Here is a 26713-nt window from a genome sequence, read left to right on the forward strand (position 1 = left end):
TTAGATAATAATTCAAACAAGATTGTTTATTTTCATTGAGCTCACTAACGAAAACTTTATTACTTCCACATCACTCTCTCAAAGCAGTTCGCTAGTGATCAATAACCAAAGTAGCAGTTTAGCTGATCGCGATCACGATTGCGAACACGATCACTTGAGCACCTCTTTGGGCTGAGCGCAGCGTTGAGAAATTCTGCCGCTGATTTCTCGCTGCGCCGAGAGCTGCGTTCAATGTGACTGCGACTGTTGAGCTGATCGGTTGAACGCGACTGAATTCAAACGTAGCAAACGAATTGAAACTTGAAAAATACTGAAGAGGAATTTAAATCGTAATCTCCATTATGCCGCAGTCGAGTTTCTTTGCGCGGAGCGTGCCCTTCGAACAGATCGACAAACTGGCCATCAGCGGTGGTTACTCCTCGATCTATGCCAGCAGCGAGCCCGGCGTGCCTGTGGTGGGTCAGTGGGAGCATCGCTTCTGCCGCCTGGCGGATACATTTCAGACTGTGCTGGATCGCGTGTATGAGTTCGAGGTGCGCGAGGATGATGTGTGGATAGTGACGCTGCCCAAATGCGGCACCACTTGGATGCAAGAGCTCAGCTGGCTGGTGCTGAATAACTGTGACTTTGACACAGCCAAGAGCGTGGATCTCACCATACGTTCGCCCTTTTTGGAGTAAGTTAAAGTTCACTTCATTTTTGAGAAGGTTTTAACAACTTTTTCGAACTCAACACAGATTCAATGGCGTTGTGCCAAATGTGCCACACGACACCATCGAAGCAGCGAATGCTTTGAGTTCGCCACGATTGATCAAATCACATTTGCCCGCTTGGCTGCTGCCTCGTCAGGTGTGGACCAAGAAGCCCAAGATTATCTACGTGTATCGCAATCCCAAGGATGCAGCCATTTCGTATTTCCATCACTGGCGAGGAATGGTTGGATATCAGGGCACGAAGGCGGACTTTATGCACTCCTTCATCGATGGCTATGTAAACTTTACGCCCTGCTGGCCACATGTGCTCGACTTTTGGCAGCTGCGCCACAGGGATCACATCTGTTTCACCAGCTATGAACGCATGAAGACGCAACTCGACGAGGTCATCAAAGATGTGGCTCATTTCCTGAAACGTCCCGTTAGCGTGGAGCAGAGGCAGCAGATGATCCAGCATTTGTCCTTTGAGAGCATGCGCGACAATCCGGCCTGCAATCATGCCAAGGAATTCGAGAGCATGAAGGCGGCAGCCGGACGCGAAGTGGAGGAGTTCAGGTAAGCAATGCTTTAAAATTTTTGGTAATTGGGATCTCGAAGCTATAGCGGTAAAAAGTGTTGCTCCACACAGGTTTGTGCGTCGCGGTGTTGTGGGCAGCCACAAAGATGAGATGACCGCCGACGTTATACGAGAATTTGATCTTTGGTCCGACATCAATCTGAGGGAGTACAAATTGCACATTGATGACTTTGCAACTTACAGCAAGTTCTCTTAATGCGCGCAGTTATTGTAAGCACATTGATTAATCATTTTAATAGATTGTAAGCTCAAGTGATATTCACATATACATGTACAGACAAATAGATAAGTGTGTTTATGTATTTCGCTATAAATAAATGCATTAATAAATAATATTACAAACTCATATGCACTTGCTTGTTGTCATTTATAAGTAGTAAACACAGTAATCTCTGTCTTCATCAACTACAAACAGTAGGTCAAGTAACATCTCAAGCTGCATTCAAATAGTTTATTATTATGGTTTAGTGTTGTGTTCTCGCACTTTAGTAATCAATCAACATCTTAGAAGTCTAGTTCAACGTTTACTATCTTGTTGATAACGAGCACACGACTTAGGCAGATATTAAATCTTATGCCGCCTAGAATAGGAGTAAACATATTCTATTAAAAGTTCAAATAATATCCAATCTTTACTAAATTGTTATTCTGGTTTATTGAGAGACATATCAGCTATCTACTAGAATACAATTCAAACCCCTCTCGTCATCATCTTATTTCTGAGGCTATGAGTAAGCGAGGAAGAACTTTAATGGAACTTACTTATGTTTTAGAAATCATTAATAAAACACGTTACATTCGAAAGCATTCTTTTACTACACAAATCGCCAGGTCTATGTCTGCATAATTACCTTTTACTTCAAATTTAAACCTTATTAGGAAATTGACTTTAAATTTCTAATATATTTCAGCATAATCAAATTAATTTCTTAACTACAAAATTATTTTCTATTAAGAAATTGACTTAAAATTTCCATGAACTCTTACAAATTTATATTGTATGCTAAGCATATCTTCTTTTCCTTTTAAACCAATTCTTAAAGCTCCGAGCTTAATCCTTTTCACTGATTTTAGTTAGATGATTTTCGATTTCAGCCTCTTCGAGTATTCGAAATTGCGGATTCCTTTCACTCACAATGCCAATTTCAATGTTATTGGGTTTAATGTCCGCACCCAACACGCTGGATAAGCAATTGATGGCCAATTGTATAGCCTTGTCCTCGGTCAAAGTATCGTCGTACCACTTTTCCAAATAACTCTCGGCTTCAATCTTTTTGGCACCCGCAGAGCAAGCCCGAAAGCCACAATAATAGCCAGCTGGATCAGTTTTATAGACACTCGGTCCCCGTTCATCGTCATGTGCTATTAACACCATAATGCAGCCCAGCGGACGCATCTCAGCACTCTGTGTATGCACCTGATTCAGGTCTGCAATACGTTGACAAAGTATATCGACTGGCATCGGATAACCAAATTTATACTTGAAATTGGCGGCCTCATAACGTGCCCTTTGCACCTGTGCTCGAGAATCCGCTGGGAAAATTCAATCAATGGCAAAGTTTTTTCATAACAGGGCAATAATAATAAAAGTTTACCAATGCGACCGGTCATAACGCATCCAATTTCCGGGGTAATGCTAAACAAATGAGTCACCGACTCGGGCACAATATTTTTGCCCAGCACTTTCTTTTGAGTGGCGACCACAGCACAATCACCGCTTTTTAAGGCCACTGAAGTGACGTTCTCAAGGTTGATTGCATGAAAAGCATACTCTAAGGATTAAAGGAAATGTAAGTAAAGAAGTAAAGTATAACCATAAAGTATACTTGGTAAAATACTACAAACCAACTTGGTAGAGACGCCCCTCGGGAGAAAAAATAGTTATGTGTCTATCAAAACCCGCTGAAGTTCCACGAGACATTGTGATTTATTTTTAACTATTACAAATAGTTTATTGACTTACGATTTTTAATTTAAATTTGCATTTTTCAGACTAGCCTACTTAGTGCGAGGTACGAGCTCAAAATATGTAAACCTTGCTTTACATATCTCATTCGATTTTTTAAAATACATATACAAGGCCCATAAGAAGTTAACGAATCTAATTTCAAGTCAAAATCAAAAAATTAATTAAACTTTTTGTATTATTATATCTTCAATTTCCAATATTATGGTTGAAATTTTAACACAAGTAAAATATTTATTTCATTGTACTAACTCCTAACATGCGAATTTTATAAAACATTTTGCACTCCATACATTGCTTTTATATGCAAACAGTAAGGTAGTGTTATCCAATATTGTACTTACATACATATGTGATTAACAAATCTTATTTAATAATCTATCATGATCTTTGTTCTATAACCTGCATAGTATGCAGTGCATACATACAGTACAAAAGTGCATATCTTATCTTTCCGAGGTATATTATATACATACTTAACTGGTCTTAACTGATAGCAAAATAAAAGGCTATTAAGCAAAGTTAATACTCTATAGAATAGAAGAGTGGAAGATCATTTTAATAATTTATTGTAACATAATTTGAGCAGATATAAAAAATGCCAAGTAAGTTAAATTTGCATCTTATATTGATTAAACACACTTTTTTCAATGCTTTGAATATTTGTTATTTATTTATTTTGTTTATTAAAATCAGTAGTAAATTTTAAATAAAAATCCCCATTTAAGTACAAGCTTGATATTGGAAATATTAAGACTGGATATAAAGTTTGCTATGCAAATGGGAAAATTACTCCCAGTGCACAATCAATTTTTTCAGACTTTTGTTTGTACAGAGTCTTTGCGAGTGTACTTTCTATTTTCTAGGAGTCTCAGTTGCTTGTGCAATTTAAATGGCAAGAATCTTGTTCTCAGTAGACTTTTGAAATGGAATACGAAGAGGTCACGCCGAAAAGCTATCCAGTCAATCTAATTAAAAAGGACTGGACTCAGCGGAAATTATACTATACAAGTCCTGCAAAGTCCATGCCAGATGCAGTTAACAACATGGAGGTTTTAGATGATGATATTTGGATTGTCACAAATCCTAAAAGTGGCACCACTTGGATGCAGGAACTTGTTTGGCTTCTGATGAATGATTGTAATTTCGAAACAGCACTATCTAAAGATCTGGAATTACGATCGCCATATTTAGAGTACGTAAATTAATTTATTTATTTGTATAATTAATTACATATACAAAATAATCTATGATGACAGATTCGATTTTATGATACACCGTAATGTTGAAAGAGCTTTAAAACCAGTGCAGGAGCTGCCATCTCCTCGTATTATAAAATCTCACCTTTCACTGGCTTTGTTACCCGCTCAACTTTGGCAAAAGAAACCCAAAGTAATTTACGTGTTTCGAGATCCTAAAGATGCATGGATTTCTAACTATTATCACTTTGTTAATTTTGGCTTTCAATACGGGAAAACTTTGGAGCAATACATGGACGAATTACTAGAGAAGGAAGCTCCTAAACGAGATCCCATCCTTCATGCTTTTGAATTTTATCAGCTACGCAATGAACCTTGGGTTTACTACACAAGTTACAATCTAATGAAGCAAGATTTAAGGAAAGTTATCGAAGATTTATGCAAATTTCTTAATAAATCTGTAACAGAGCAACAAATGGAACGTTTGCTTAAACATTTGTCGTTCGAAGAAATGAAGAGTAAGTGATATTGTATTATTCTGACACTTTTAAGTTTTTAAAAATTTTCACATAGAAAATCCAACAACAAATCATCGCTGGGAGTATGCTCAAGTACAACATCCTAACAGAGGCAAGGAAGTCCACAAGTAAGCTGTTAATAGAGGGAATTTAGTATGGTTTACTTATCCTTCTTGTTAAATTTCCAGCTTTATTCGTAGCGGAAAAATTGGTGGACATAAAGAAGAACTGAAACCTGAACAGATTGAGAAAGCTGATCGTTTCATAGAGGGAAGACTACAAGAAAGTCAAGTGACATTAGAACAACTTTTGGTATTAAAATAAATTCAGTTTAATTCAATATTAATTATTCTATTTCTGCCGTTATAATTTTTGGATAACAAAAATTACAGTTTTCGTTTACTTATTTGTTTGACGCATTTTATTATTTTATATTTATATTATCTATAAAAATTAGAGCTTCTTAGCTCTTCCCATTGAAACTGCTGATCCATCGGTGATTGAGTCAAAAATCAAGACAAGATTTATGGACGTTTCATTTTCGTAGATGTAAAAACATGGGATGGTGATCAAAATAATTGACATACTTTTTTTAATGCAATTTTGATAATCTCTCATGATCATTGTTTTAAAACAAAATATACAAATTTTGTTTATATAGTACGAAATATAAATATAAATATAAATATAAATATAAATATAAATATAAATATAATCGTTCCCGAAAGTGTTTACAAGCATATCTTATCTTTGTGGGGTACATTATACATATATTTGTGTTAAGTACTGGTCATAACTGATAGGAAAATATAAAAGCCCATTAAGTAATTTTCATTAATACTCTACAAAATATAAATGTGGGAAATAAATTGAGTGGTTCTTTAATTATAGTACTTAATCAGATATATTAAAAACCTCTGTTTAGATAAAAACTTTGTTGCGCAACATGAATTTCAATTACTGCCAGTGGAATCAGCACAATTTATTTAGAATTCTTTTTTTTATATATGTAGAGTATTTGCAAGTTGGTCGAATCCAACCTTTTATAATACCCAAATTTAATTTTGATATGCGCTTTCTATTTTCTTGTGGTCTCAGTTGTTTGGCAGTTTGAATGGAAGAAGTCTTGTTTACGGTAGACTTTTAAGATGGAATACGATGAAGTTACGCCGAAGAGCTATCCAGTCAATCTAATTAAGAAAGACTGGACTCAGCGGAAATTATATTTTCGAAGTCCAGCTAAATCTATGCCAGAAGCTATTCATGACATGGAGGTATTAGACGATGATATTTGGGTTATTACGAATCCAAAGAGTGGCACCACTTGGGTGCAGGAACTTGTTTGGCTTCTGATGAATGATTGCAACTTCGAGGCAGCACTATCCAAAGATCTGGAATTACGATCGCCATATTTAGAGTATGTTAATAAAATTTACTTTTTATTTCATATATGTATATAATACTAATATATTCTGACAGATTTGACTATTTGATGCACCACGATGTAGAGAGAGCATTGAAGCCAGTAGAGGACCTCGCATCTCCTCGTATTATAAAAGCTCACCACTCTCTTGGATTGCTGCCTGCTCAACTTTGGCAAAAGAAACCCAAAGTAATCTACGTTTTTCGGGATCCTAAAGATACATGGATATCAAGCTATTATCACTTTGTTAATTTTGGCTTTCAATATGGAAAAACATTGGAACAATACATTGAGGAGGTACTGGAGAAAGAAGCTCCTAAACGAGATCCCATTCTTCATGCCGTTGAGTTTTATCAGCTACGCAATGAACCTTGGGTTTACTACACAAGTTTCAATCAAATGAAGAAAGACCTGAGAAAAGTAATCGACGATTTATGCAAGTTCCTTAATAAGACTGTGACAGAGCAGCAAATGGAACGTTTGCTTAAACATTTGTCGTTCGAGGAAATGAAGAGTAAGTAGTATGGTATAATTCTGTCGTTTTTAAAATTCTAACAATTTTCACATAGAAAATCCAACAACAAATCATCGCTGGGAGTATGCTCAAGTACAACATCCTAACAGAGGCAAGGAAGTCCACAAGTAAGCTATAAATAGGAAAGGTCATGGGAATTAAATCTGGTTTACTTATCTTATTTGTTACATTTCTAGTTTCATTCGCAGCGGAAAAATTGGTGGACATAAAGAAGAACTGAAACCTGAACAGATCGAGAAAGCTTATCGTCTCATAACGGAAAGACTGCAGGCAAATGAAGTTACTCTCGAACAACTATTGTTATTAGATTAGTTTTTATCTAATTATTTTGTATTATTGTAGCAACCCTGTGTAGTTTACGAATAAATTGTTGTTCAGCATTTAAATGAAAGTTAAGTATTTTCAATACAGCTTTTGATTCGCAAACTGACTTGTGTAAAAGTTAAGATAGTCGAGAAAGTATTTGGTGATTTTTTATTTTCGTAAAACCATAAAATCTAGCGAAAAAGTTTGTCTTTCACTGGTTCTATTTTATTGTTAAAATAAACTTTACTGTATTTATTCCTGAGTATTTTTTTTTTTTATTTCTTAATCTAGTTTGATGACCCCCCACGATAGTTGTTTTTATAACTTAATTCCATATATTTTAAACATACATGTAATCGCACCAATACATATGTGGTTATCTTATCTTTCCAGGCCACATATGTATAAAAGCAGAGTTCGCAACTGATAGCAAAATACAAGCTCATTAAGTAATGCTGATAAATACTCTTCAATATAAAAGAGTGAGAGATAAATTGAGAACAATTTAATCGATATATTATTATACAATTTAATAATTTGTTTAGTAATTATATTTACGATTTTATATTAGATTTGCAAAATTCCATAAAAGTTGTAAGTATTTCGTATTTATCAACTCATTGTGGTTTCATTGCGGTTATCTACAATTTTGATAAAAACATAGGGTATTGTCATACAATAAAAATGAACCAAAGAGAGGGCTTCGTATTCTGTTGATATCCGCACAATGTATTATTTAAGCATTCTTCCATATGGGAAGAGTATCTAGACGTTGGATTAACCTAATGTTCAAACATTCTCAGTTCAAGCGTTGATATGAGCTTTCTCTTTGTTTGTGGTCTCAGTCGTTTGCAGTCGAAGTGGAAATCGCCTTGTTTTTCTGCAAAACTTCAGTCAACTTTAAAAATGCAGTACGAGCAGGTCACGCCGAAGAGCTATCCAGTTAATTTAATAGATAAAGACTGGACTCAGCGGAAACTATATTTTAGTAGTCCTGCAAAGTCCATGCCAGATGTGATTCACGATATGGAGGTATTAGAAGATGATGTATGGATTGTAACCAATCCAAAATGCGGCACCACTTGGATGCAGGAACTTGTTTGGCTTCTGATGAATGATTGTAATTTCGAAGCAGCACTATCAAAAGATCTGGAATTACGTTCCCCATTTCTGGAGTATGTAGAATATTTCTATAAAGCAATTCTTATTCATGAAAATCCCATATGACAGATTCGATTATTTGATACACCGTGATGTTGACAGAGCATTAAAGCCAGTTCAGGATCTGCCATCTCCTCGTGTTATAAAATCTCACCTTCAGCTGGCCTTGTTACCCGCTCAAATATGGGAAAAGAAAGCCAAATTAATCTACGTGTTTCGAGATCCCAAAGATGCTTGGATATCTGGCTATTATCACGGTGTTACAATTGGCTTTCGATATGGTACAACATTGGAGCAGTACATGAACGACTTACTAAAGTCGGAAGCCGCTAAAAGAGATCCAGTTCTTCATGCAATTGAATTTTATCAGATACGCAATGAACCTTGGGTTTACTACACAAGTTTCAATCGAATGAAGCAAGATCTAAGGAAAGTAATCGACGATTTATGCAAGTTTCTTAACAAGACTGTGACAGAGCAGCAAATGGAACGTTTGCTAAAGCATTTATCATTCGAGGAAATGAAAAGTAAGTGAGAGAGTTTTAGTTGTTTTTTTACTTTTACAACAATTTTCACATAGAGAATCCGACAACGAATCATCACTGGGAGTATGCTCAAACACATCACCAGAATCAAGGCAAAGAAGTCCACAAGTAAGTTGTTTATTAAAGGAGGAGAATCAAATATGGCATTCCTATCTGACCTGTTAATTTTGCAGTTTCATACGCAGCGGAAAAGTTGGTGGGCATAAAGAAGAACTGAAACCTGAACAAATCGACAAAGGTGATCAATTCATAACAGAAAGACTACAGGCAAATCAAGTCACACTCGAACAACTTTTGTTAATAGAATAATTTATCATTAAAGCAATTCAATTTAGAACTCAATTAAATTTCGGAATAAAAGTGCGTATGTATTTCGAGGAAATGCGAAAAAGGTTAGGTAGAGTGGAATTTTTCAAAGTCCATAAAAATAAAGTGGTAATTCATTTTCTAAACGATTTTGTGGACAAGTTATAGCCTAACCGTTCTATCTATTTAGGTTATGCGATAATGGTTCTAGCAGTAAGTTATTTATGTAAATGCACTTAATGTCATTACCAAGATAAGAAATGTGACATTTATTAGATTTAAATGGAGAAGAAATACGCTAAAAACAAAAAGTGGACTTCAAGTTTAATTATTTTCGCTCTGTTCGTGTAAGGCCTTTGTAAACAGCCGCTTTAGAGTAATTTAATATATCATTACAAAAAAAAAACACAATAAAAAATAATTTGAATAGACGAAACCTAAAGTTTTGGTACTATCTTTTTATAAATTCAAACTTCCAACAAATTAGGAAAATCAAAACACTGAGAGCATTTGAGAGCTTTAAGATAAGCGTTGAGAGCGCCTGCATAAAAAGAAAGAGCGAATCGTTAGAGTATTTGTGTAAAGTTAATGTAGCTCACGAATTTAATGTAATTAACAAATTTTCCTTGTTTACTCCCAACAAAAAGAATTACAAAATTAAAAAGAAATTTATAAAAAATGTGAATAAAAAAACCTTTAATTTTTGTATTGATAAAAAAAACTTTAATTGTTTTTTTTTCCAATTTGATAATATCCCATGATCGATTAATAACTTCATTTATTATATATATTTTATATAGTTTAAAAAGTTCAAATGAATATGTGAAAGTACTTTAGCATGTTCGTTATCTGCATAATGCATCTTTAAAGTTTTATTAGGAGTAGAGTATCTAGTATTTGGATTCATGTAAAGTTCGTTAATTCTCGAATAAAGCGTTTATATGTATGAGTGCCCTCTTTGTTATCTCATTCGCTTACAGACTTAATTTACTAAGAGACTTCAGTTGACTTTAGACATGAAATTCGAGCAGGTCACACCGAAGAGCTATCCAGTTAATTTAATAGATAAAGACTGGACTCAGCGAAAATTATATTTTATAAGTCCAGCTAAATCTGTGCCCGATGCGATTCACGATATGGAGGTATTCGAAGATGATGTTTGGATTGCCACCAATCCTAAAAGTGGCACCACTTGGATGCAGGAACTTGTTTGGCTTCTGATGAATGATTGTAATTTCGAGGCAGCACTATCTAAAGATCTGGAATTACGATCGCCATATTTAGAGTATGTAAATAATATTTATGTAACAATTCTTACTATATATATACAAATAATGACAAATAATCTATAATACTAGATTTGATTATATGATGCACCGTGATGTTGAAAGAGCTTTAAAGCCTGTAGAGGAGCTGGCATCTCCTCGAGTTATAAAATCGCATCTTTCACTGGGTTTGTTGCCCGCTCAACTTTGGCAAAATAAAGCAAAAGTAATCTACGTGTTTCGAGATCCAAAAGACGCATGGATATCTGGCTATTATCACGGTGTTACTATTGGTTTTGGATATGGTACAACGTTAGAGCAATACATGGACGAATTGTTAGAGAAGGAAGCCGCTAGAAGAGATCCTGTTCTTCATGCTTATGAGTTTTATCAGATACGCAATGAACCTTGGGTTTACTACACAAGTTTCAATCGAATGAAGCAAGATCTGAGGAAAGTAATCGACGATTTATGCAAGTTTCTTAATAAGACTGTGACAGAGCAACAAATGGAACGTTTGCTAAAGCATTTATCATTTGAGGAAATGAAAAGTAAGTGAGAGAGTTTTAGTTGTTTTTTTTCACTTTTACAACAATTTTCACATAGAAAATCCGACAACGAATCATCTCTGGGAGTATGCTCAAACACATCATCCGAACAAAGGCAAAGAAGTCCACAAGTAAGTTTTTACTATCAAATAGATGGGGGAATCAAGTTTGGTGCAGATAAGTATCTGACTTGTTGACTTTCCAGTTTCACACGCAGCGGAAAAGTTGGTGGACATAAAGAAGAACTGAAACCTGAACAGATCGAGAAAGCTGATCGTCTTATAACGGAAAGACTGCAGGCAAATCAAGTCACACTCGAACAACTTTTGTTATTGGACTAATCTCAATTATTGGCCTAATCTCAATAAGATTTTCAATATTACTTAATAATGTCTTTTACATATTATATCCCCTGATAGTTGTTAAAATTATTCATTCTCAATAAATTCTCAGGTGTTCATATAAATGTGTAAACAAATAATCAAAAAGATTGAATGAATAACAATAAAAATTTGTATATTCATATATTATGTAAAAAATTCAAATATAATATTATAGATTATGTGTTACAATACTAACTAGTTCTCAAATCGGTATAAAAAATTCAGTTTTATCGAGAGGCTTTTAAGAAAGCTAGATCTCTGTGGCATTTAGGGAGTTGTGGTTTCCACCTTCTTGGCATTATCCTCCTTGGAAGAGGGGCCAGTCTGTGTGATTTGCACCAGGCGCTCAGTTGGAGGCGGAGGTAGTTTCTTCATGGGAGCTGTGATGGTCAACAGACCATCGGAAGACAGCGATGAGGTGACTGAATCTGGATTGACATCACCTGAGCAAGAAAAGCAAACAAAAATGTTAGCAAAGGAGTTTAGAAGAAGAGAAAACGTCTCGACACTCACTGGGAAGCTGGTAACGTCTGGAGAACTGACGAGAGACAAAGCCATGCTCGTCCTGCTTCTCCTCATGCTTGCCCTCGACAATGACAAATCTGTCGGCAACCTTGACGGTAATCTCATTGGGCGAGAACTGCTGCACATCCAAAATGACCTCGAATTTCTCGCTATCAATGTTCAGCGTGGAGCCAGACTCCTGCTTCTGCAGGCTGTTTGCCGATCGCTGCCATGGACGCAGATAACCAGAGCGCAGAACTGTGGGGCGAGAGTTCCAGACGGACGACAAGAGATCGTCACGCTTCAGACCCTGACCAAAGTGCTGATCCAAGAGGCGCGAGGTGCGCATTGGAAAGTCGAGCTCATCCCACCAGTCACGGAACATTAGAGGAACAACGGACATCTACGATGCGAAAGAACGAAAGAAACAAAGCTAATGGCAGTTAATGCACATCACATCAGTTAGTTGATTGTTCGATCATTTCAAAGAGCACAATGATCAATATATGTGTATTTATTTGCAGCCTAGGATTTCGTACCTTTGCTAATTAATCACCGATTGATCACAACACAGAATTAAACTCCTTGATTATTCGCGTCTTTCTCGATTCGCGGCTGAAACGTTTTTGTGCAGCTCTCTGAAAATTTAGCCAATTTTATACCAGAATCACACTGTTTACATCTTCGATGGGCTAAAAATATGAAAATGTGTTTGCCATCTAATTTTAGCCAATCGTCATCCATTTGAGTTGGCTCCCACAAGCAGTATTTAACATATACATGTTCTTATAGCTAACATATGAATGTATAAATCTTATTTCCCGCTATGATATAAATACAAAAAGAATACACTGAGTGTTGTTAATGATTATTTTGTATATATATTGAGTATTAACAAAGTTTAAACTGTTGACATTTTGACTGATAAAATTAGATATTTTTTGTTATTTAGGAAATTATTTGAGAATCCCTTTAAGAGTGTTCACTCTTCGTATACTTGATTTTTCAACGTTATTACTTATTTGTTATTTTGTTTATTTTTGGGGAAGACACCGACGCGCGCTATGACGCCGATGCATGGAAAATTCTATACATTCTAAATGTTCTACAGACCATTTGCAAAAATGGTGTGTAGAGCCAAAGTATTTTGTCCGTATCTTGCATGCAAATTTAATCCAAAATAGCCATAATCATACTTTTGGAATCTTTTGAATATGTGCAAAACCAAATGGTGTGCAAAATCATTTGCCAGACACAAATCTTTGCGAATTGCGTTTGCATTATTGCCCAAAAATGTTTGTAGATGTTTTTTCTGTGTACTTTATGAGTATGGAGGCAATAAAGTTTTGGAACTTGCCAGAAATTATAGTACCACATTTTTATATATATGAATGTATATATAATATATGTTTGTTGTTTTGATTTTTTGTTTTTCTTTTCGAAATAAGCACCTTACTTTGTGCTCATATGTAGGCGGTCTTATGTTCGTTTTCAACCTGTTGAAATTTTTGATGGCACATATTAAAATACTTTGGCTAATAAATGAGTTTCCAAACTATTTTAGGCATCCGCCTGCTGAGTCATGGCGCGTCTCTTTGGCTCAGACAATCCCTGTGACGTACGAATACAAAATATGCCACAGATGTGGTTTTTATTAAAATTATAAAAGAAAGAAAGTATTTAAAATTGATTTTAAATTCATGAACATTCTAGGCGATATAAGGTTAAGGCACGATTATAAATTATCTCGAATTTTCTACTGGCAAGCAATTTAACATATACTCTTTGGAAAAAAATTGCTTAATTGTTTCTACATCTTTTACGTATTCACGAAAAGTCTACTTAAACTTATTTGCTGTATAATAAATAGATTCGACTATTAGGAAAAATGAGAAGCCGGAAATCGAGCTTAGAAAATAAGCATAGCATACTTATCGGAGCCATTAACTTGCAATCAAATTTTGTATAATTGTTTTTTATTTTTATTAATATTTCCCTGGCTTGTTTGGTTGTCAAAAGATTAACAATTTATTTACACTTTATTGAATTGTAAGGGTTAACAGCTTTAAAAAACACCCTGTTTACTCATAATGCAGCTGAAGCTTAAAAATGGGTCAAAAGCTACACATAAGCACTATGGGACATAGTCCAACTTTTTAGCACTTAGACATTACTAGATATTATGTGGAATAAAAACAATTTCATTTTCAATTTTTACCCTCTCAAATATATATAATATGACACCCTCTCAAATATATGTATATGTATATATTTACAATACAATTGAAATCACGATCATATAAAAATTTGAATCGAAAAAATCAAATGAAGCACAATACTTTTATATAGTAACTACACTAAATGTATGTCAATAATGAGGACTGTTAATAATATTAAATATAATTAATATTAACTCATTATTAATTCATACATTCGTTAAGTTATTTATTAATTATCATCTGTAAACCAAACATTCTTGTACACTCAAGAGAATTGTGTATTAGACTAGCAATAAATTCGAGATAACTCAATATTAGTAATTGTAATAAAGTAAAGCAGTTAAACTAAAATGTGGCTAATAAATTTCCAAAGATCTGTCTTTACTCCATAGTGCAGTGACGCAAATCGGAGACTGTGTGTACCGACGAAATCTGACCGACAGCCGACGCCCAACAGTAGGCCAAAGCCAAAGCCCAAAAAAAGGAAGCACTCGCCACAGGACATGCACTCGTGTCTCGGCATCGTCATCTGAAACTCTCTCTCTCTCTCTGTCGGCCTCTGTGTTTGTGTGTGGGAGAGTGCGTGTGGCATCGGCAACGGCTGTGATTGTGGCAGTGGCAGAGCGTCATGTGATACGCGAAACTGGCTGCGAAAACATAACAAAAACAGCAATTACGAAACGCAACGCAATGCAAAAGGTGCCACGAAATCAAAAAAAAACGTTAAATGTATTGTGCATTTATTTCTTATTGTTTTGTGTTGCCCGCTTTTAGGCGCTGCCCGTGACAGACTTGTCCCTGCCCCGAACTGGAGTTGGACGCTACTGGCTGCTCGTGCTCGCCGTGCTGATGGCGTTGACAACGCCGCTGCATGCCAATGGTGCTGATGGGCATCTGACCAAGCGCTACTCGGACCAAAGTGTCCACGGTTATATGACTGAGGTAAGGTCATTTTTATTAGATGAATGTCATTGTTAATCTTTGGTCCTCATAGCGCACTTGCTGGTGGAATGAAGTCTGCAAGGAGGAGTTTCAAAATCTATTTCGTTGCAAGTGTCCACAGTTCTCGTATTGCCGGTAAGTCGACAGCCAGCCAGCTGATAGCTGATAACATGTGAAAATCCTGCTTATCGAGTGTTGTGTTGTGTTTGAAGCTCGCCGGGACGATATTATAATGCCTACTGCTCTATGACGGATACCGGATATATTTGGACTCAACTGGCGATGGGCCCCGTCGAGCGCTGAGCGTGTGACGTCAAGCATATCGCAGTAACAGCAGCAACAACAACAACAACAACACCAACGGCAGAGGCAGCAGTAACCTAAACACTGCCTGCTGATAGTATGCAACCATTACCCAAGTGGCCTCCAACCTAATGTTCTAAAAACTATCGCAAATGCTCATTGGTTTTTAATCACAATTCAAACAGTTAACCGAGGCTCCTCAAATGACATTATAAAAGACATCTAGCTGGATCTAGTTTATAATGTCGATTGTGGAGACTCCCCTAAATGTAGTCAAAACAAATAACAAATATTCACACGCTTTGTATTTGTGTGCGTATATCTCTTGGATTCCTTTTTGTTTTTCGATTTGTATGCCTAATAAACAATCGAAGTTTTCATTATAAAAAAAATCAAAATTTGTGCAACTGTTGTTAGACTTTTGGGAGTCAGTATGCGAGTCATGGAAAATCGATAAACAGCTTTTCAATCTGCAGACTGTGAGCTGGTGTGCGTGTGCACAGTGACATCTAACTTGCAACACTTAAAAGGAACATACAATTCACACCTGTTTTGACAACATTGAACCACTGTGCGTACGAAGCGCATGCGTTTGCAATGAAAGCGAAAAGCGTAGGTGCTGTGCGTGTATTAACCATTGGCCCAGAGCCAGTTCAGTTATTGCCAGCTCAACATATAGACAACTCCAACAGATGTTAAGGCTGCCAGCCAAGAAAATCGACTACAACAAAACAAATTGAGCCAAAAGTGCAGCAAGCAGGTTACAAATTCACAACAGTTGAAGAAAGCTCAGCTTAGAATGCGACGTCTTTTTGTTGTGGCGCTGATGGCGCTCTCCATGTGTGCTTTGCACACCGTCGATGCCAACCACCTGCCAGATGCAGCCTTAAACATCAACGAGCGCTTCTTTGACGAGGTCAGGGAGCTCATCAAGCGTCGCATGGAGGTAAGTTCATGCACATCGCTTGTTATTTACCCCCTCTGACTGACTTTCTTTGATTTTTTTTTGCGAGCACAGAGCAAGCCGATGCCTTTGGCGGGCGATGAATTGGCGCTGCAGAATCAACGAAGCTACGACAATGTGCCAATACCAGCTGCAAGTGTTCCAGTGCCTGTGCTCGTCGAGAATTGGCCCACCGATCAGCATAGCTTTGGCCAGGTCACAGCCGTCTCTGTGGATCCCGAGGGCAATCCAGTGATTTTCCATCGTGCTGACCGCTATTGGGATGTAAAGTAGGTCAACAGCTGCTGCTGTCCAGTAACAAGTGTTTCTCCTACGTCATTCGCAACAGTGTGTGGAGTGTGTGTATATCAAAATTGATTGCGCTGTTTTTTTATTTGACACTTGCAGCACCTTCAATGAGAGCAACATCTACTATCTAATCGAGTATGGTCCCATTAAGGAGAAGACCATTTATGTGCTGGATCCCAAGACGGGTGCCATCAAATCCGGCTGGGGTTCGGATATGTTCTACATGCCACACGGCATGACCATCGATGGCCATGGCAACTACTGGATCACCGATGTGGCCATGCATCAAGCCTTTAAGGTTTGTCCTAACAATGTTTGTATACGAGTATATCATTATGTTATTTACTTTTGTGACAACCTTAGTTCAGGCCATTTGAGAGCAAGCCGCAGCTGGTGATTGGCAAACGTTTCCGACCTGGAACCACGTTGAAGCATCTGTGCAAGCCAACCTCCATAGCGGTGGCCACAACAGGCGAGGTGCGTTAGATAACTAATTAATTTAGTTTAATTTAATTACTCTCCTTCATTTCTCACAGTTCTTTATTGCTGACGGTTACTGCAACAGTCGCATTCTAAAGTTCAATGCCGCTGGCAAACTGTTGCGCAGCATTCCCCAGCCACCCGGTGCGTATACGTAATGTGGTGCATAAGGAAATAGCTTACTAATGTAGACTCTTGCAGAATTCCTCTCGTTGCAGGTGCCACACGCCATTACACTGCTGGAACACTTGGACTTGCTCTGCATTGCTGATCGTGAAAACATGCGCGTCGTTTGCCCCAAGTGAGCTTGAAAGTTTATATATTAAGTATACGTTTTGAAAACATAAAAACTATTTCCAGAGCTGGTCTGAAGTCTTCGCATGGCGAGGGACAGCCGGCAGCCACCATCCAGGAACCTGATCTGGGACGTGTGTTTGGTGTCAGTGGCTACGGCGATATTGTGTTTGCCGTTAATGGACCCACATCGATGTTGCCAGTACGTGGCTTCACCATTGATCCCCGTTCCGAGACGATTATTGGGCATTGGGGCGAGTTCAAGAATCCGCACTCGATTGCGGTCAGCGTGAATGGTTCGGCACTGTATGTGACGGAGACGGGCACCAATCACCAGACGAATCGTGTTTGGAAATACGTTCTGGCTTGAGGTCTTGACGATATCAGAGAACAAACGCGCACATCCACAACTCCAAAGGCACTTCCATATATGCGAGTGAGTCGACGCCAAGCATATCCCAATTGAAATCGTGAATAGTATGAATAACTATGCCAGCTGAATACATATTGCAAATATGCTCTCTGCATCATAATACGAGGGGGCATTTAGTAAGTACATCTTCTTATAGAGAACCAAAACCATAAACACACCAATAGTGAAACAGGAATATATCAAATTTCTATGATTAAATGATGATCAATAGTAGTTAAATTATTAATGTACAATATTTAAGTATGTAAATGGCTTAAACAAACAATTACCACAACAAACATAACCTCAAAATTTATGTTTTTTGCACTGTAATGAGCATAATGGGAATTACAAAGCAGCTTAAAACTAATAATATAACCATCAAAATGCAAACAGAGACGTATAATACATACATACATTAACTAGGCACTTCGGGAGTATTTACCAAATGCGCATCCATAAATAATGCATATATTCTATATATATATATAAATATTTACTATCTAACACTATGTATCATATTGTAACCTGCACAAAACACATACGATTATATATATATGTATAACTATATATGTATGGTATATCTATAAACTATTACAATATATTATAATAATCCGTGTAAATTATGTAATAAACTGTTGTTGTTGTTGTGCATGTAGTATAAACTACACACACCAAAAAAAAAGGCAAATTCCGGAATGCAAAAGTTCACTTTAAACGGAATTCTGGAGGCACCCAGAGATAGGGACTAGACAACGTGTGAAATTAAGGCAAACAGAAAACACATTCATTCCCTCCTTTCATTAAACAAATATATAAAATTCTTATAATAAATAATATGCAAAATATATATCAACTTCTAACCCTGCTTCAGCCAACGTCTGGCAAAAGTCAGCGCCTCATTCAATTGCTGCATCCACTCGACTAGCTCTGGCTGTGTGTCTGCCGCAAAGAATGCCTCACTGTTGGGACACATCAGCTGAAAACTGCGCGCACGTGCACACAGCTCACGAGGAGCGACATCCAACTCCGACTGCAGACATGACTCAAGTTGTAGCTGCAGCAAAGGCGGCTCATCGCACAAATTCTGCTCGTGCTGCCAAACTGAGAGACGCAGTCCATTTAGTGTGCACCAGCGTCGATTCCAGTTGTGTTTTGTGTCCTGCACATTGAGGTAGCCCGAGTGCTGTGACTTGGGCAGGCGCAATTCAACGCGGCCACTCAGCGCAATTTGTGGCATTAGATTCGAGGATTTCGTGTGTGATGTCAGTGGTAATTGCCAGGTGCGAGAAGTGCGCAACCAAATCCTGTCGCTGGCCTGTGTTTCGCCAGCCATCACCAGCTCATAGGGTACCAAGTCACTGGCCCTCAGAGTAAACGAGGCGTGCAAACGAAAGCGTGAAACAATCTGCTCATTTTGCGATGAACTGCTGGAGGAAGCAGAGCCAAGACTTCCACTGCCGCGTTTCTAAGTGAATGAATTACGAAATAAGTGAAAAGTACAAATGAAAATATGAACTGTATTCTTACTAGCAATGCCTTCGGTGGCTCCAAAGACAATGTGGACACCTTCCGCAGACGCAGCATAAAGATTTGACAGCGCAACTCCAGCTCTTCAGCTGCGCCATCGCTGTAGAACTCGAGACCACAATCACGAAAGACGGCAGCCCCATTGTGACACTCTATCGACTGTGTGGAGCGAATGCGACCTTCGCTTTCCACCGTGCAGATGTAGTAGTAGTTGAAGAACACATCCTGATTAACATCCGCCTTGACGGGCAAGTGCAGTGCATCGATAAGAAAGCACTGCGATTCTCTTCTCGCTGTTGACATCGCTTCGTTGCCCCCGACTTGATGTGCTGTCTGTTTTCGCAGCGTGGTAAAGAGCAATAAACGTTCGGCTTCCACCATTTCCGAAGAGATTTCCAACTCGGGTAACTGACGACAAATGCTGACAGCCTGTGCCAGTTGCTCATTTGTGGACAACGATTCGTTGAGCAACGAGTCTAGATTGATCGCGCTATAATAGTTACTGCTATCGATATCGCCTTCAGTTTGATTCGTCTGATCACGCGACATATTCAAACTGTGCGTCAGTCGCTGCTTCTCGGCCAGCAAAAAGTCTTTGCCCTTGCGATACGAACGACGCACGGCATCCTTCAACAGGCGATAGCGTGTCAAGGTGCTCATGGACAACAGATTGCTCTCGCTGGGCAAAGTCTGCGTCAGCTCGACAAGACTGTGACCATGCATGACATTTTGAGACTTCCTGTTGTCTGGCTGCTGAGGTGTTGTTGGACAGCTGACACTGGCAACGTTTTGTTTGTGCACCGTCGCAGTTGGACCATCGTTTATGTCGATGTTGAGTATGCGCGTGGGCTGAAAAATGGCGCAAGTCAACTGATTACATATTGAAACTATTTACGAAGAAGTTGAAATTGAAATTATAGTTGAAGCAAAGAGTAAGCAGAAAGTTTTGTGTATATAGCCAAATACCCGCTAAGCTTATATTTGTAATGCTGTCTTAAAGCATGTTTAACTTGTGTACAGGTGATGTGAATTGACAACAAATGTGTGTGTTAAAACTAATAGGAATCAACAAAAATCTCTACCTTAGTCGTAAAGTGTTGACTTTGCTTCTTTGGCGTACTCTGGTTATCCGATGAGGGTGGCGGCGGCTCCAACTGCACCGATCCATATTGACTCTGTCCACTGCTATTGGCGTCCTCAATCACATAGTGATCATACACTTCGTTGGGCATATCGTAGGAGACAGTATCGTCATCCACAACGGGAGCACTTTGAGCTTTGAGACTTGTCTGCAAATATTTAATGAGAGATTTTCCAATTTGAGCGAATAATACTTACATTTGGCACCTTCTCCAGTCGCATGTTGTCATCGTGGTCCAGCACTATCTCGCTGCGACATAGATTCTCCAAGAAAATCTCACTGCGTTGCAGCGATAGCTCCGATTTCGAGAAATTCCGATTCTTTTTTGGCGGCGAGTGCTGTTCGTTGATGTTATTCAACGAATGATGCATCGGCAGTGTCGGTTGCTCTGAGACTAGATTCCTTGATCTTAAGGTGGAAACTGTGTAGGAAGTATCGCTGGCAGGCTCATCTGGCAAGGGCATAAACTGGAAGAAGCTACCATTCATCAGGGATTCCTGCAGAAATTGTCCCAGTGGTCGTGGTTGCACTGCAGCCTTGACAACAACAGATCTTGGTGATGACTTGTTAGATTTTTGCACTGTGGCATAGAGTGCACTGAAATCCTGCACTGGGGATTCTGGGAATGGCGTTGGCCGTGGTGTTATGTCACTAACTGTACCCGTGGCTGATGCTAATGACGATTTGGTTGGTGTTGGACCAGGTGTACTCAAAGGTGTAGCTGCTGATGTGTCGGCAGCTGCCGACGATGAAGATGTGGGTAGCTCAGTCTGCTTTAGCAGCGCAGCATTTCTGACATCAAACTGCGGGCTGCCGCTAATATGCATACAGTCTTCCTCTATCTCGGAGTAAATGGGTTCTCTTTCATGAACTTGAGGTTGATGACGGGTAACCACCGAACGTTTTGTTCTAGTTATGGGTCCATCAACGCAGTCGAACCCACCATGAGTGCGTTGTCGTTGCTCTAAGGGCGCAAATCGGGAACTCTCCTAGAACCAATATATTAAAATTATATAGTACTTTCGATAAGCAAATCCCAAAAAACTTTTCTTAATTAAAGTTTAATAGGATACGATTTTAAAAAGTGTTTAATATCTATAAATTTTCTTCGAAAATTGTTTTTTTTTTATATATATATATATTTAAATTTACGATAATTACGGTCCCTAGAACTTGAGCTATTTTGAAAAGCAGCGCCAATATAAACCATTTTGCGCTATCGACACACACGCTACGTCTGCTGTCAATCTATCGATAACTATAACACATAAGTTTATCGTTTAGAACGCAGCGAATAACAACGCAAAGCAAATGCAAGAATAACAGCTGATTTTCACTTAACTCGCTAGCGCAGGCAGTTTTAAGCAGTATTATCAACAGAGTGACGCTTGTTGGTAGATGTGTTTGTTTCGGTGACATAAAACGATGTCCAAATCCCTGCTCCGTTCATTAAAAACCCGCATACAAAACACACAACGCGGCCTGAGCATAGGCCAAAGACGAATAGCGCCCAAAATGGAACCACGCTACGATTATAATCGCAAATGGACGATGCCTGCTGCTGTCAAGTTAAAGGCTACAACAGAAAACCAAGCTGCAGCGAGTGGAACTACAACCACATTCAAACTGATTTCATACAATATTCTCGCACAGGATTTGTTAATGGAACACATGCATTTATATCTGGACCGACCACAAGAACTGCTAACATGGCACTCCCGACTGCAAAAACTACAGCGCGAGATTATCAAACTGGATGCGGACATTCTGTGTCTCCAGGAGATGCAACACAATCATCTGCCGCTGCTGGTGCAACGGCTAACAGCCAGCAGTGGCAAGCGTCTGGAGTACGTATTCAAGAAGAAGACAGGCAAACGCACTGACGGTTGTGCCATCATCTATGATTCGTACAAATTCAAGTTGTTACATCAACGGGCCGTGGAGCTGTACGATGCAAGCGTACCTCTGCTGGATCGCGACAATGTGGCGCTGTTGGCCAAGTTCCGGCTGAAGCAATCAGAGGAACCCAAGGAAGTGATTGTGGCCACAACACATCTGCTGTTCAATCCGAGACGCAGCGATGTGCGCTGTGCCCAGGTCACCAAGCTACTGAACGAGTTGCGTCACTTTGCAACCAACTCCACTACTGACAAAACCACGCCCGTTATTCTCACTGGTGACTTCAATTCCGAAATAGAATCTTCACCCATGTATTTGGCCCAAGCCCAAGGCACCGAACCCTCTGCGCTCAACTTTAAGATACTCGATCCGGGAGATTTCACGGCCTCAACGTTTCAGGACGCCTGGATCACTGTCGACTACATTATGCACTCGGATGCGCCGCAAGCGAAGCACAAGCTCCAGGTGATCAGCGTCTATTTGCTGCCCAAAATTGGCACCTGCGCCAACGCCGGCAACATACCAAATTACTACCTCGGCTCAGATCATTACTCCTTGGGTGCGGTCTTTGCCATCGTTTAAGTATTTGTAAATTAAAGCGTTAAAGTAAACTTACCAGAAATGTGCGTGTTGCATTCTCATCGCTCGCTTCCAGCTTGGCGCGTATGCTGCTCAGCAAATACCCCATCTTGGTGATGGTCACATCCTGATCAATGTCCTTCTGATACGAGCGATAATATGTGGCTGGTGCTGCATTGGTCTCGCCTTGAAAGTTGAGTTTGCGGCGCTGGCCACGAGGCACTTTCTTGGGAGGCGTTGGCGGCTTCACTTTGCGTCCGAAATCAAAATACGCCTGCTCCGAACTGTCTTTGTACTGTGGTTGCTGCTGTTGCATGGATGGCGTGGTGATTGTTGCCGATGGCGTCGACTGAACTGGCGAATGATAACTGCCTGGCGGTGATTGAGATTGCAAATCCAGCTGCAATTGAGATGTGGATGTTTGCACACCAACTGTGCACAATCTGGGTGGCTGATTCGATTTCTTTGGCGACACAAAACGCAGTATTTTGTTCTTGGAGTTGTTGAGAAACTTTTTCGATTTGTTGCGCAGTCCGCTGGGACGCTGCTTGTTGCCATTCCACGGCGAAAGATTGCGCCACTGTTCGCCCCAAATAAATTTCTGGCTGCTCTGTTTGGCATATTTAATCGGCGTATGCTTGTGCTGCATATTGCTTTCCAGATTATCGCTGACACCATCCACCGTATCAAGGGAGATCTTTGGCACCACAGGTACGGATTGAGGAACTTGCCAACCAATGTTATGAGCAACCTGTGGCGCCGGCTCTGGAGCGTGTGTCTTGAATTGCGTTTGCTTGGCGGCATCGTAGTTGAGCATATCATTGATTTTGGGCTCTGTCCAGCCCAGCATAATCTCCTTCATGGGCTTGTCGGACACTGTGCTCTTGTTCCTGTTGCTGCTGCTGTTGTTGCTGGCCATGTGAATGTTCTTGGCATAGTGAGCTCCACGCTTCGATTCGACAACGCGTTCAATGTCGCTCAACGAGGGGCAAGTTGCCATTTTGGCCTGATGCACGGGTTTCTCCATTGCGGCTACAAGATCGGGAAAGATCACATGAAAATCATAAGAAAAGAGCTACTATAAGATGTTGGTATAATACGGTTTGAGCATGCTTTATTCTCAAAAACAACAAATTAACTTAAAATGAACAAGAAAATAGCCAAATTAATACATAAACTATATTTATTTGAATAATTAAACCAATTACTTAATTAATTACAAACTGAATATTATTTAAAGCAAAAGAAATTAATATACTTTATTTACTTTTTATAGTTAAATTATTTCCTTATTCCTCTTTTAAACTAATTAATATTCTATACTCTAAATTGAATTTAATATTGACTAAAATGTAAATGTTTTATTAGGTTATACAAAATTAATATTAGTTTAATTTGCAAGTCTTTACTCGACTCGACAAATGTTTCAGTTAAATATAATTACAAATACTTTATTACTCAACAAAGAAATGTTTTAGTAACTCAAAAAACGAGTAATTAAACTAAACCATACAAAATACTACCAACACCTTTGCTATAAATTAGTTTACGCTCTAGAATTCAAACTAAACCTAATGTTCTACAATTCACTTACCCAATGGATACGATTTGCGATTGCTCTTCGTCTTGGCTGCTTTGTCCACTTTGGAGCTAGGGATCTGAACACCGTGTTTGCGTAGAAACTCATCCAAGACCCGCTCGGCATCTCGCACAGATGGCGTTGTAGAGGTCAACGATGATAATGACATTTTACCATCGAGACTCTGGTTGCTGCGACGTGGCGGCTTCGGTGGCGGTTGCTCCACATCGCGTGGCTTGAAATTCACCTGTCCGCCATTGGAAAGACGTTTCTGCAGCAATCGACCTCCGCCACTGGAACTGCGTCGACATTTGCGCCGCGAGGAATGGAAACTCTCGCCCGCCAAGCTGGTTGCTTCTGTTAAGAAGTCATCGCACTCCTTATCCTCATCCAATGGTGTCTCCTGCTCACTAATGTTCGAAAGTGGCGGAGCTGTTGCTTTGTACTCAATGCGCTCGGGTTTCGGCATTTTTTTTAGCTTCGATGTAGCTACCGATGATGATGCGGTTGATGTCGATGCTGTTGGTACTTGGGTTGAATTGGGTAGTTTCTGTTTGTTGACCCGCACTTCCGAGATGACACAATTGTCTCGCAGTTCTTGAATTATGTGAATAAGTGGCGCATCGTCGCCCACAGCGTGCAAACTGCTGACTGCGGTCAAGGGTCTGCTATCCACCGATTTGTGACTGGCCACAGCAACTCCAGCAGCATTCTGCTTTCTATTCTCGGACGAACGACGTAGTTGAGTTTGAGGAATTCGCTGGCTCGGTTGAGGGTTGAAATTGTTCTGATTCGACTGTTGTGCAGTGGCAAGCTGAAAAAAGTAAAGATTGTTTAACGTTCAGAAACTAAAATTTAAAATTCTAGTCTAGTCATATATTAGGATACATAAAATAATAATAATAAGGAACAATTTAAGAATCCTATACATATTCAAATGTAATTATAGAATTACGAACTCTAGGGCGCAATTTAAATTATCATTTACTTCTAAGTAAATAAATCATAATTAATAAAAATATACAGAAAATACATAAATCATATTAAAATGTAGGCGTCCTAGTTGAGCACTAGTTGAAATGCATACTAAGCAATAAAATTTTTTAATGTTGAATCAATATTAACATAATTTTAAATTAAGAATTCGATTTATAGGAAACTACTTCAAAAGTATTCTAAAAATTGCTGTCGCACTTAGAACTATATATAGAATAAGGGGCTGGGGCACTTACCTTATTAGCGTCGGTACGCCTGCTGCGTTTATGTTGCCGCACGTGCCACTCACGTGGCGCCACCGTTGAAGCGCAGTCGCCGCTGTCGCTGGTGAAGCAGTAGCAGAAACCGTTCTTGCATGGCTTGCCACGACGCTCCTGCGCCTTGTTGCATAGATTCTGGTTGATTAGATGTGCATCGGCAGCAACGACGCGGGCTGCCGTCTGTCGCTCCTCTCCGCCCCCCGCAGCATCACGACTGTGCGTTGAGACGCGTCTGATGCGTCGCGTTCGAAACTCGTTTAGGCAATCCTGTAGACTGAAAGAGCTGGTCGAGCCCGAATCTTCATCTTCCTCCTCCTCCTCTTCATCATCATCACCATCATCTTCCTCCACTTTCTTCTGCTCCTCGTATTCGTCGAAGTCGACAAGCTTGGGGTACTTTGAACCTGCAAAAGTCTGTTGATCTCGTTTGTTTACATTGCATTCGCCATATTTGTTTAATTTCACTTACAGTGGCCATCAAATCGATTTAGTTCACGCAATTAATGCAATCGGTTGCTTCACTTTCCATTAACACGTTGCACGTTTTCTAATTCTCTCTTTTTATGATCCACATAGAAAATCTCAAATGAAAAGCGACGCGACGCTGGCTGCATTTGAATTCACGCATTCCCTTTTGTGCCGCTTCTTCGCCGTTATCAGCGCTCAGCTGAGACAGGGTTGTTATACAGGCTTGCTTGCACAGTGTCACAAAACCACATCGAACTGTTTGTAAAAGTTGTTTTACAACAATATTAAAAGTATATAATGACAACATTATCACAACATTTAAATTTATTTAAACTACAGCAACACAACGTATTGTTTTTACGTTAATACGTTAATAATTTAAATAAATTGTTTTACGTTAATTTATCGAT

At 39.1% G+C, this 26713-nt stretch overlaps 10 protein-coding genes across 13 annotated transcripts; 7 read left to right on the forward strand and 3 right to left on the reverse strand.

The window, feature by feature from the left end:
- The first annotated feature begins 38 nt into the window (after positions 1-38).
- LOC133840150 (sulfotransferase 1 family member D1) lies at positions 39-1636 on the forward strand. 2 transcript variants are annotated; one of them, XM_062271822.1, is made up of 3 exons: positions 39-676; positions 738-1268; positions 1327-1636. In XM_062271822.1, exons 1-3 carry the CDS (start codon positions 342-344, stop codon positions 1484-1486), a joined length of 1026 nt encoding a protein of 341 aa, XP_062127806.1. In that variant the 5' UTR covers positions 39-341; the 3' UTR covers positions 1487-1636. The 2 variants fall into 2 exon arrangements, with proteins under 2 accessions (XP_062127806.1, XP_062127807.1); XM_062271823.1 differs by having other exon boundaries at positions 43-676; positions 1342-1636.
- Positions 1637-2175: 539 nt separating this feature from the next.
- Positions 2176-3304, reverse strand: LOC133844362 (proteasome subunit alpha type-6-like). 2 transcript variants are annotated; one of them, XM_062278310.1, is made up of 3 exons: positions 3136-3304; positions 2886-3062; positions 2176-2823 (listed from the first exon to the last, which is right to left on the reverse strand). In XM_062278310.1, exons 1-3 carry the CDS (start codon positions 3209-3211, stop codon positions 2342-2344), a joined length of 735 nt encoding a protein of 244 aa, XP_062134294.1. In that variant the 5' UTR covers positions 3212-3304; the 3' UTR covers positions 2176-2341. The 2 variants fall into 2 exon arrangements, with proteins under 2 accessions (XP_062134294.1, XP_062134295.1); XM_062278311.1 differs by having other exon boundaries at positions 3140-3276.
- A 799-nt stretch (positions 3305-4103) lies between these two features.
- Positions 4104-5297, forward strand: LOC133845594 (sulfotransferase 1E1-like). The gene is made up of 4 exons (XM_062280088.1): positions 4104-4451; positions 4516-4973; positions 5029-5101; positions 5162-5297. The coding sequence occupies exons 1-4, from the start codon at positions 4183-4185 to the stop codon at positions 5295-5297; spliced, it is 936 nt and encodes a 311-aa protein (XP_062136072.1). The 5' UTR covers positions 4104-4182.
- Positions 5298-6065: 768 nt separating this feature from the next.
- LOC133845593 (sulfotransferase 1E1-like) lies at positions 6066-7327 on the forward strand. Its single transcript, XM_062280087.1, has 4 exons — positions 6066-6390; positions 6453-6910; positions 6966-7038; positions 7108-7327. The coding sequence occupies exons 1-4, from the start codon at positions 6122-6124 to the stop codon at positions 7241-7243; spliced, it is 936 nt and encodes a 311-aa protein (XP_062136071.1). The 5' UTR covers positions 6066-6121; the 3' UTR covers positions 7244-7327.
- Positions 7328-8082: 755 nt separating this feature from the next.
- LOC133845592 (luciferin sulfotransferase-like) lies at positions 8083-9302 on the forward strand. The gene is made up of 4 exons (XM_062280086.1): positions 8083-8412; positions 8468-8925; positions 8979-9051; positions 9117-9302. The coding sequence occupies exons 1-4, from the start codon at positions 8144-8146 to the stop codon at positions 9250-9252; spliced, it is 936 nt and encodes a 311-aa protein (XP_062136070.1). The 5' UTR covers positions 8083-8143; the 3' UTR covers positions 9253-9302.
- Positions 9303-10245: 943 nt separating this feature from the next.
- Positions 10246-15812, forward strand: LOC133846045 (uncharacterized). Its single transcript, XM_062280754.1, has 9 exons — positions 10246-10534; positions 10608-11065; positions 11121-11193; positions 11268-11400; positions 11717-12290; positions 14542-14867; positions 14943-15110; positions 15163-15245; positions 15323-15812. Exons 1-9 carry the CDS (start codon positions 10266-10268, stop codon positions 15411-15413), a joined length of 2175 nt encoding a protein of 724 aa, XP_062136738.1. The 5' UTR covers positions 10246-10265; the 3' UTR covers positions 15414-15812.
- On the reverse strand, positions 11553-12646 carry LOC133845598 (protein lethal(2)essential for life). 2 transcript variants are annotated; one of them, XM_062280094.1, is made up of 3 exons: positions 12489-12646; positions 11959-12352; positions 11553-11888 (listed from the first exon to the last, which is right to left on the reverse strand). In XM_062280094.1, exons 2-3 carry the CDS (start codon positions 12350-12352, stop codon positions 11713-11715), a joined length of 570 nt encoding a protein of 189 aa, XP_062136078.1. In that variant the 5' UTR covers positions 12489-12646; the 3' UTR covers positions 11553-11712. The 2 variants fall into 2 exon arrangements, with proteins under 2 accessions (XP_062136078.1, XP_062136080.1); XM_062280096.1 differs by having other exon boundaries at positions 11959-12382; positions 12489-12587.
- Positions 15813-16035: 223 nt separating the features above from the next.
- On the forward strand, positions 16036-18699 carry LOC133845590 (peptidyl-alpha-hydroxyglycine alpha-amidating lyase 2). The gene is made up of 7 exons (XM_062280084.1): positions 16036-16359; positions 16432-16646; positions 16765-16963; positions 17029-17142; positions 17202-17289; positions 17347-17446; positions 17506-18699. Exons 1-7 carry the CDS (start codon positions 16213-16215, stop codon positions 17807-17809), a joined length of 1167 nt encoding a protein of 388 aa, XP_062136068.1. The 5' UTR covers positions 16036-16212; the 3' UTR covers positions 17810-18699.
- On the reverse strand, positions 18164-26602 carry LOC133845589 (uncharacterized). Its single transcript, XM_062280082.1, has 8 exons — positions 26305-26602; positions 25812-26249; positions 24595-25393; positions 23038-24032; positions 20720-21511; positions 20464-20670; positions 19382-20230; positions 18164-19319 (listed from the first exon to the last, which is right to left on the reverse strand). The coding sequence occupies exons 1-8, from the start codon at positions 26311-26313 to the stop codon at positions 18711-18713; spliced, it is 4698 nt and encodes a 1565-aa protein (XP_062136066.1). The 5' UTR covers positions 26314-26602; the 3' UTR covers positions 18164-18710.
- On the forward strand, positions 21812-23038 carry LOC133845591 (protein angel). The gene has a single exon (XM_062280085.1). The coding sequence runs from the start codon at positions 21948-21950 to the stop codon at positions 23001-23003; it is 1056 nt and encodes a 351-aa protein (XP_062136069.1). The 5' UTR covers positions 21812-21947; the 3' UTR covers positions 23004-23038.
- Positions 26603-26713: the final 111 nt, after the last annotated feature.

Source organism: Drosophila sulfurigaster, chromosome 3 (genome assembly GCF_023558435.1).
Source record: "Drosophila sulfurigaster albostrigata strain 15112-1811.04 chromosome 3, ASM2355843v2, whole genome shotgun sequence".
Classification (NCBI taxonomy): domain Eukaryota; kingdom Metazoa; phylum Arthropoda; class Insecta; order Diptera; family Drosophilidae; genus Drosophila; species Drosophila sulfurigaster.

What these genes read in the sequence shown, in the direction of transcription:
- LOC133845589 (XM_062280082.1), bottom strand. An exon ending in GGCGTACCGACGCTAATAAG is followed by an intron (nt 25,394 to 25,811) that starts GTAAGTGCCCCA and finishes TACTTTTTTCAG; the next exon opens with CTTGCCACTGCACAACAGTC. An exon ending in AGCCACCGAAGGCATTGCTA is followed by an intron (nt 19,320 to 19,381) that starts GTAAGAATACAG and finishes TCATTCACTTAG; the next exon opens with AAACGCGGCAGTGGAAGTCT.
- LOC133844362 (XM_062278310.1), bottom strand. Translation starts at nt 3,211, where the DNA reads ATGTCTCGTGGAACTTCAGCGGGTTTTGATAGACACATAACTATTTTT. An exon ending in GGGGCGTCTCTACCAAGTTG is followed by an intron (nt 3,063 to 3,135) that starts GTTTGTAGTATT and finishes TTTAATCCTTAG; the next exon opens with AGTATGCTTTTCATGCAATC. An exon ending in CGTTATGACCGGTCGCATTG is followed by an intron (nt 2,824 to 2,885) that starts GTAAACTTTTAT and finishes GAATTTTCCCAG; the next exon opens with CGGATTCTCGAGCACAGGTG.
- LOC133846045 (XM_062280754.1), top strand. Translation starts at nt 10,266, where the DNA reads ATGAAATTCGAGCAGGTCACACCGAAGAGCTATCCAGTTAATTTAATA. An exon ending in ATCATTTGAGGAAATGAAAA is followed by an intron (nt 11,066 to 11,120) that starts GTAAGTGAGAGA and finishes ATTTTCACATAG; the next exon opens with AAAATCCGACAACGAATCAT. An exon ending in AAAGGCAAAGAAGTCCACAA is followed by an intron (nt 11,194 to 11,267) that starts GTAAGTTTTTAC and finishes TTGACTTTCCAG; the next exon opens with TTTCACACGCAGCGGAAAAG.
- LOC133845594 (XM_062280088.1), top strand. Translation starts at nt 4,183, where the DNA reads ATGGAATACGAAGAGGTCACGCCGAAAAGCTATCCAGTCAATCTAATT. An exon ending in TTACGATCGCCATATTTAGA is followed by an intron (nt 4,452 to 4,515) that starts GTACGTAAATTA and finishes CTATGATGACAG; the next exon opens with ATTCGATTTTATGATACACC. An exon ending in GTCGTTCGAAGAAATGAAGA is followed by an intron (nt 4,974 to 5,028) that starts GTAAGTGATATT and finishes ATTTTCACATAG; the next exon opens with AAAATCCAACAACAAATCAT.
- LOC133845592 (XM_062280086.1), top strand. Translation starts at nt 8,144, where the DNA reads ATGCAGTACGAGCAGGTCACGCCGAAGAGCTATCCAGTTAATTTAATA. An exon ending in TTACGTTCCCCATTTCTGGA is followed by an intron (nt 8,413 to 8,467) that starts GTATGTAGAATA and finishes CCCATATGACAG; the next exon opens with ATTCGATTATTTGATACACC. An exon ending in ATCATTCGAGGAAATGAAAA is followed by an intron (nt 8,926 to 8,978) that starts GTAAGTGAGAGA and finishes ATTTTCACATAG; the next exon opens with AGAATCCGACAACGAATCAT.
- LOC133845590 (XM_062280084.1), top strand. Translation starts at nt 16,213, where the DNA reads ATGCGACGTCTTTTTGTTGTGGCGCTGATGGCGCTCTCCATGTGTGCT. An exon ending in CGGTGGCCACAACAGGCGAG is followed by an intron (nt 17,143 to 17,201) that starts GTGCGTTAGATA and finishes CATTTCTCACAG; the next exon opens with TTCTTTATTGCTGACGGTTA. An exon ending in ATGCGCGTCGTTTGCCCCAA is followed by an intron (nt 17,447 to 17,505) that starts GTGAGCTTGAAA and finishes AACTATTTCCAG; the next exon opens with AGCTGGTCTGAAGTCTTCGC.
- LOC133840150 (XM_062271822.1), top strand. Translation starts at nt 342, where the DNA reads ATGCCGCAGTCGAGTTTCTTTGCGCGGAGCGTGCCCTTCGAACAGATC. An exon ending in ATACGTTCGCCCTTTTTGGA is followed by an intron (nt 677 to 737) that starts GTAAGTTAAAGT and finishes AACTCAACACAG; the next exon opens with ATTCAATGGCGTTGTGCCAA. An exon ending in CGCGAAGTGGAGGAGTTCAG is followed by an intron (nt 1,269 to 1,326) that starts GTAAGCAATGCT and finishes AGCGGTAAAAAG; the next exon opens with TGTTGCTCCACACAGGTTTG.
- LOC133845593 (XM_062280087.1), top strand. Translation starts at nt 6,122, where the DNA reads ATGGAATACGATGAAGTTACGCCGAAGAGCTATCCAGTCAATCTAATT. An exon ending in TTACGATCGCCATATTTAGA is followed by an intron (nt 6,391 to 6,452) that starts GTATGTTAATAA and finishes ATATTCTGACAG; the next exon opens with ATTTGACTATTTGATGCACC. An exon ending in AGAGGCAAGGAAGTCCACAA is followed by an intron (nt 7,039 to 7,107) that starts GTAAGCTATAAA and finishes TTACATTTCTAG; the next exon opens with TTTCATTCGCAGCGGAAAAA.
- LOC133845598 (XM_062280094.1), bottom strand. Translation starts at nt 12,352, where the DNA reads ATGTCCGTTGTTCCTCTAATGTTCCGTGACTGGTGGGATGAGCTCGAC. An exon ending in CAGACGTTACCAGCTTCCCA is followed by an intron (nt 11,889 to 11,958) that starts GTGAGTGTCGAG and finishes TTTCTTGCTCAG; the next exon opens with GTGATGTCAATCCAGATTCA.
- LOC133845591 (XM_062280085.1), top strand. Translation starts at nt 21,948, where the DNA reads ATGTCCAAATCCCTGCTCCGTTCATTAAAAACCCGCATACAAAACACA.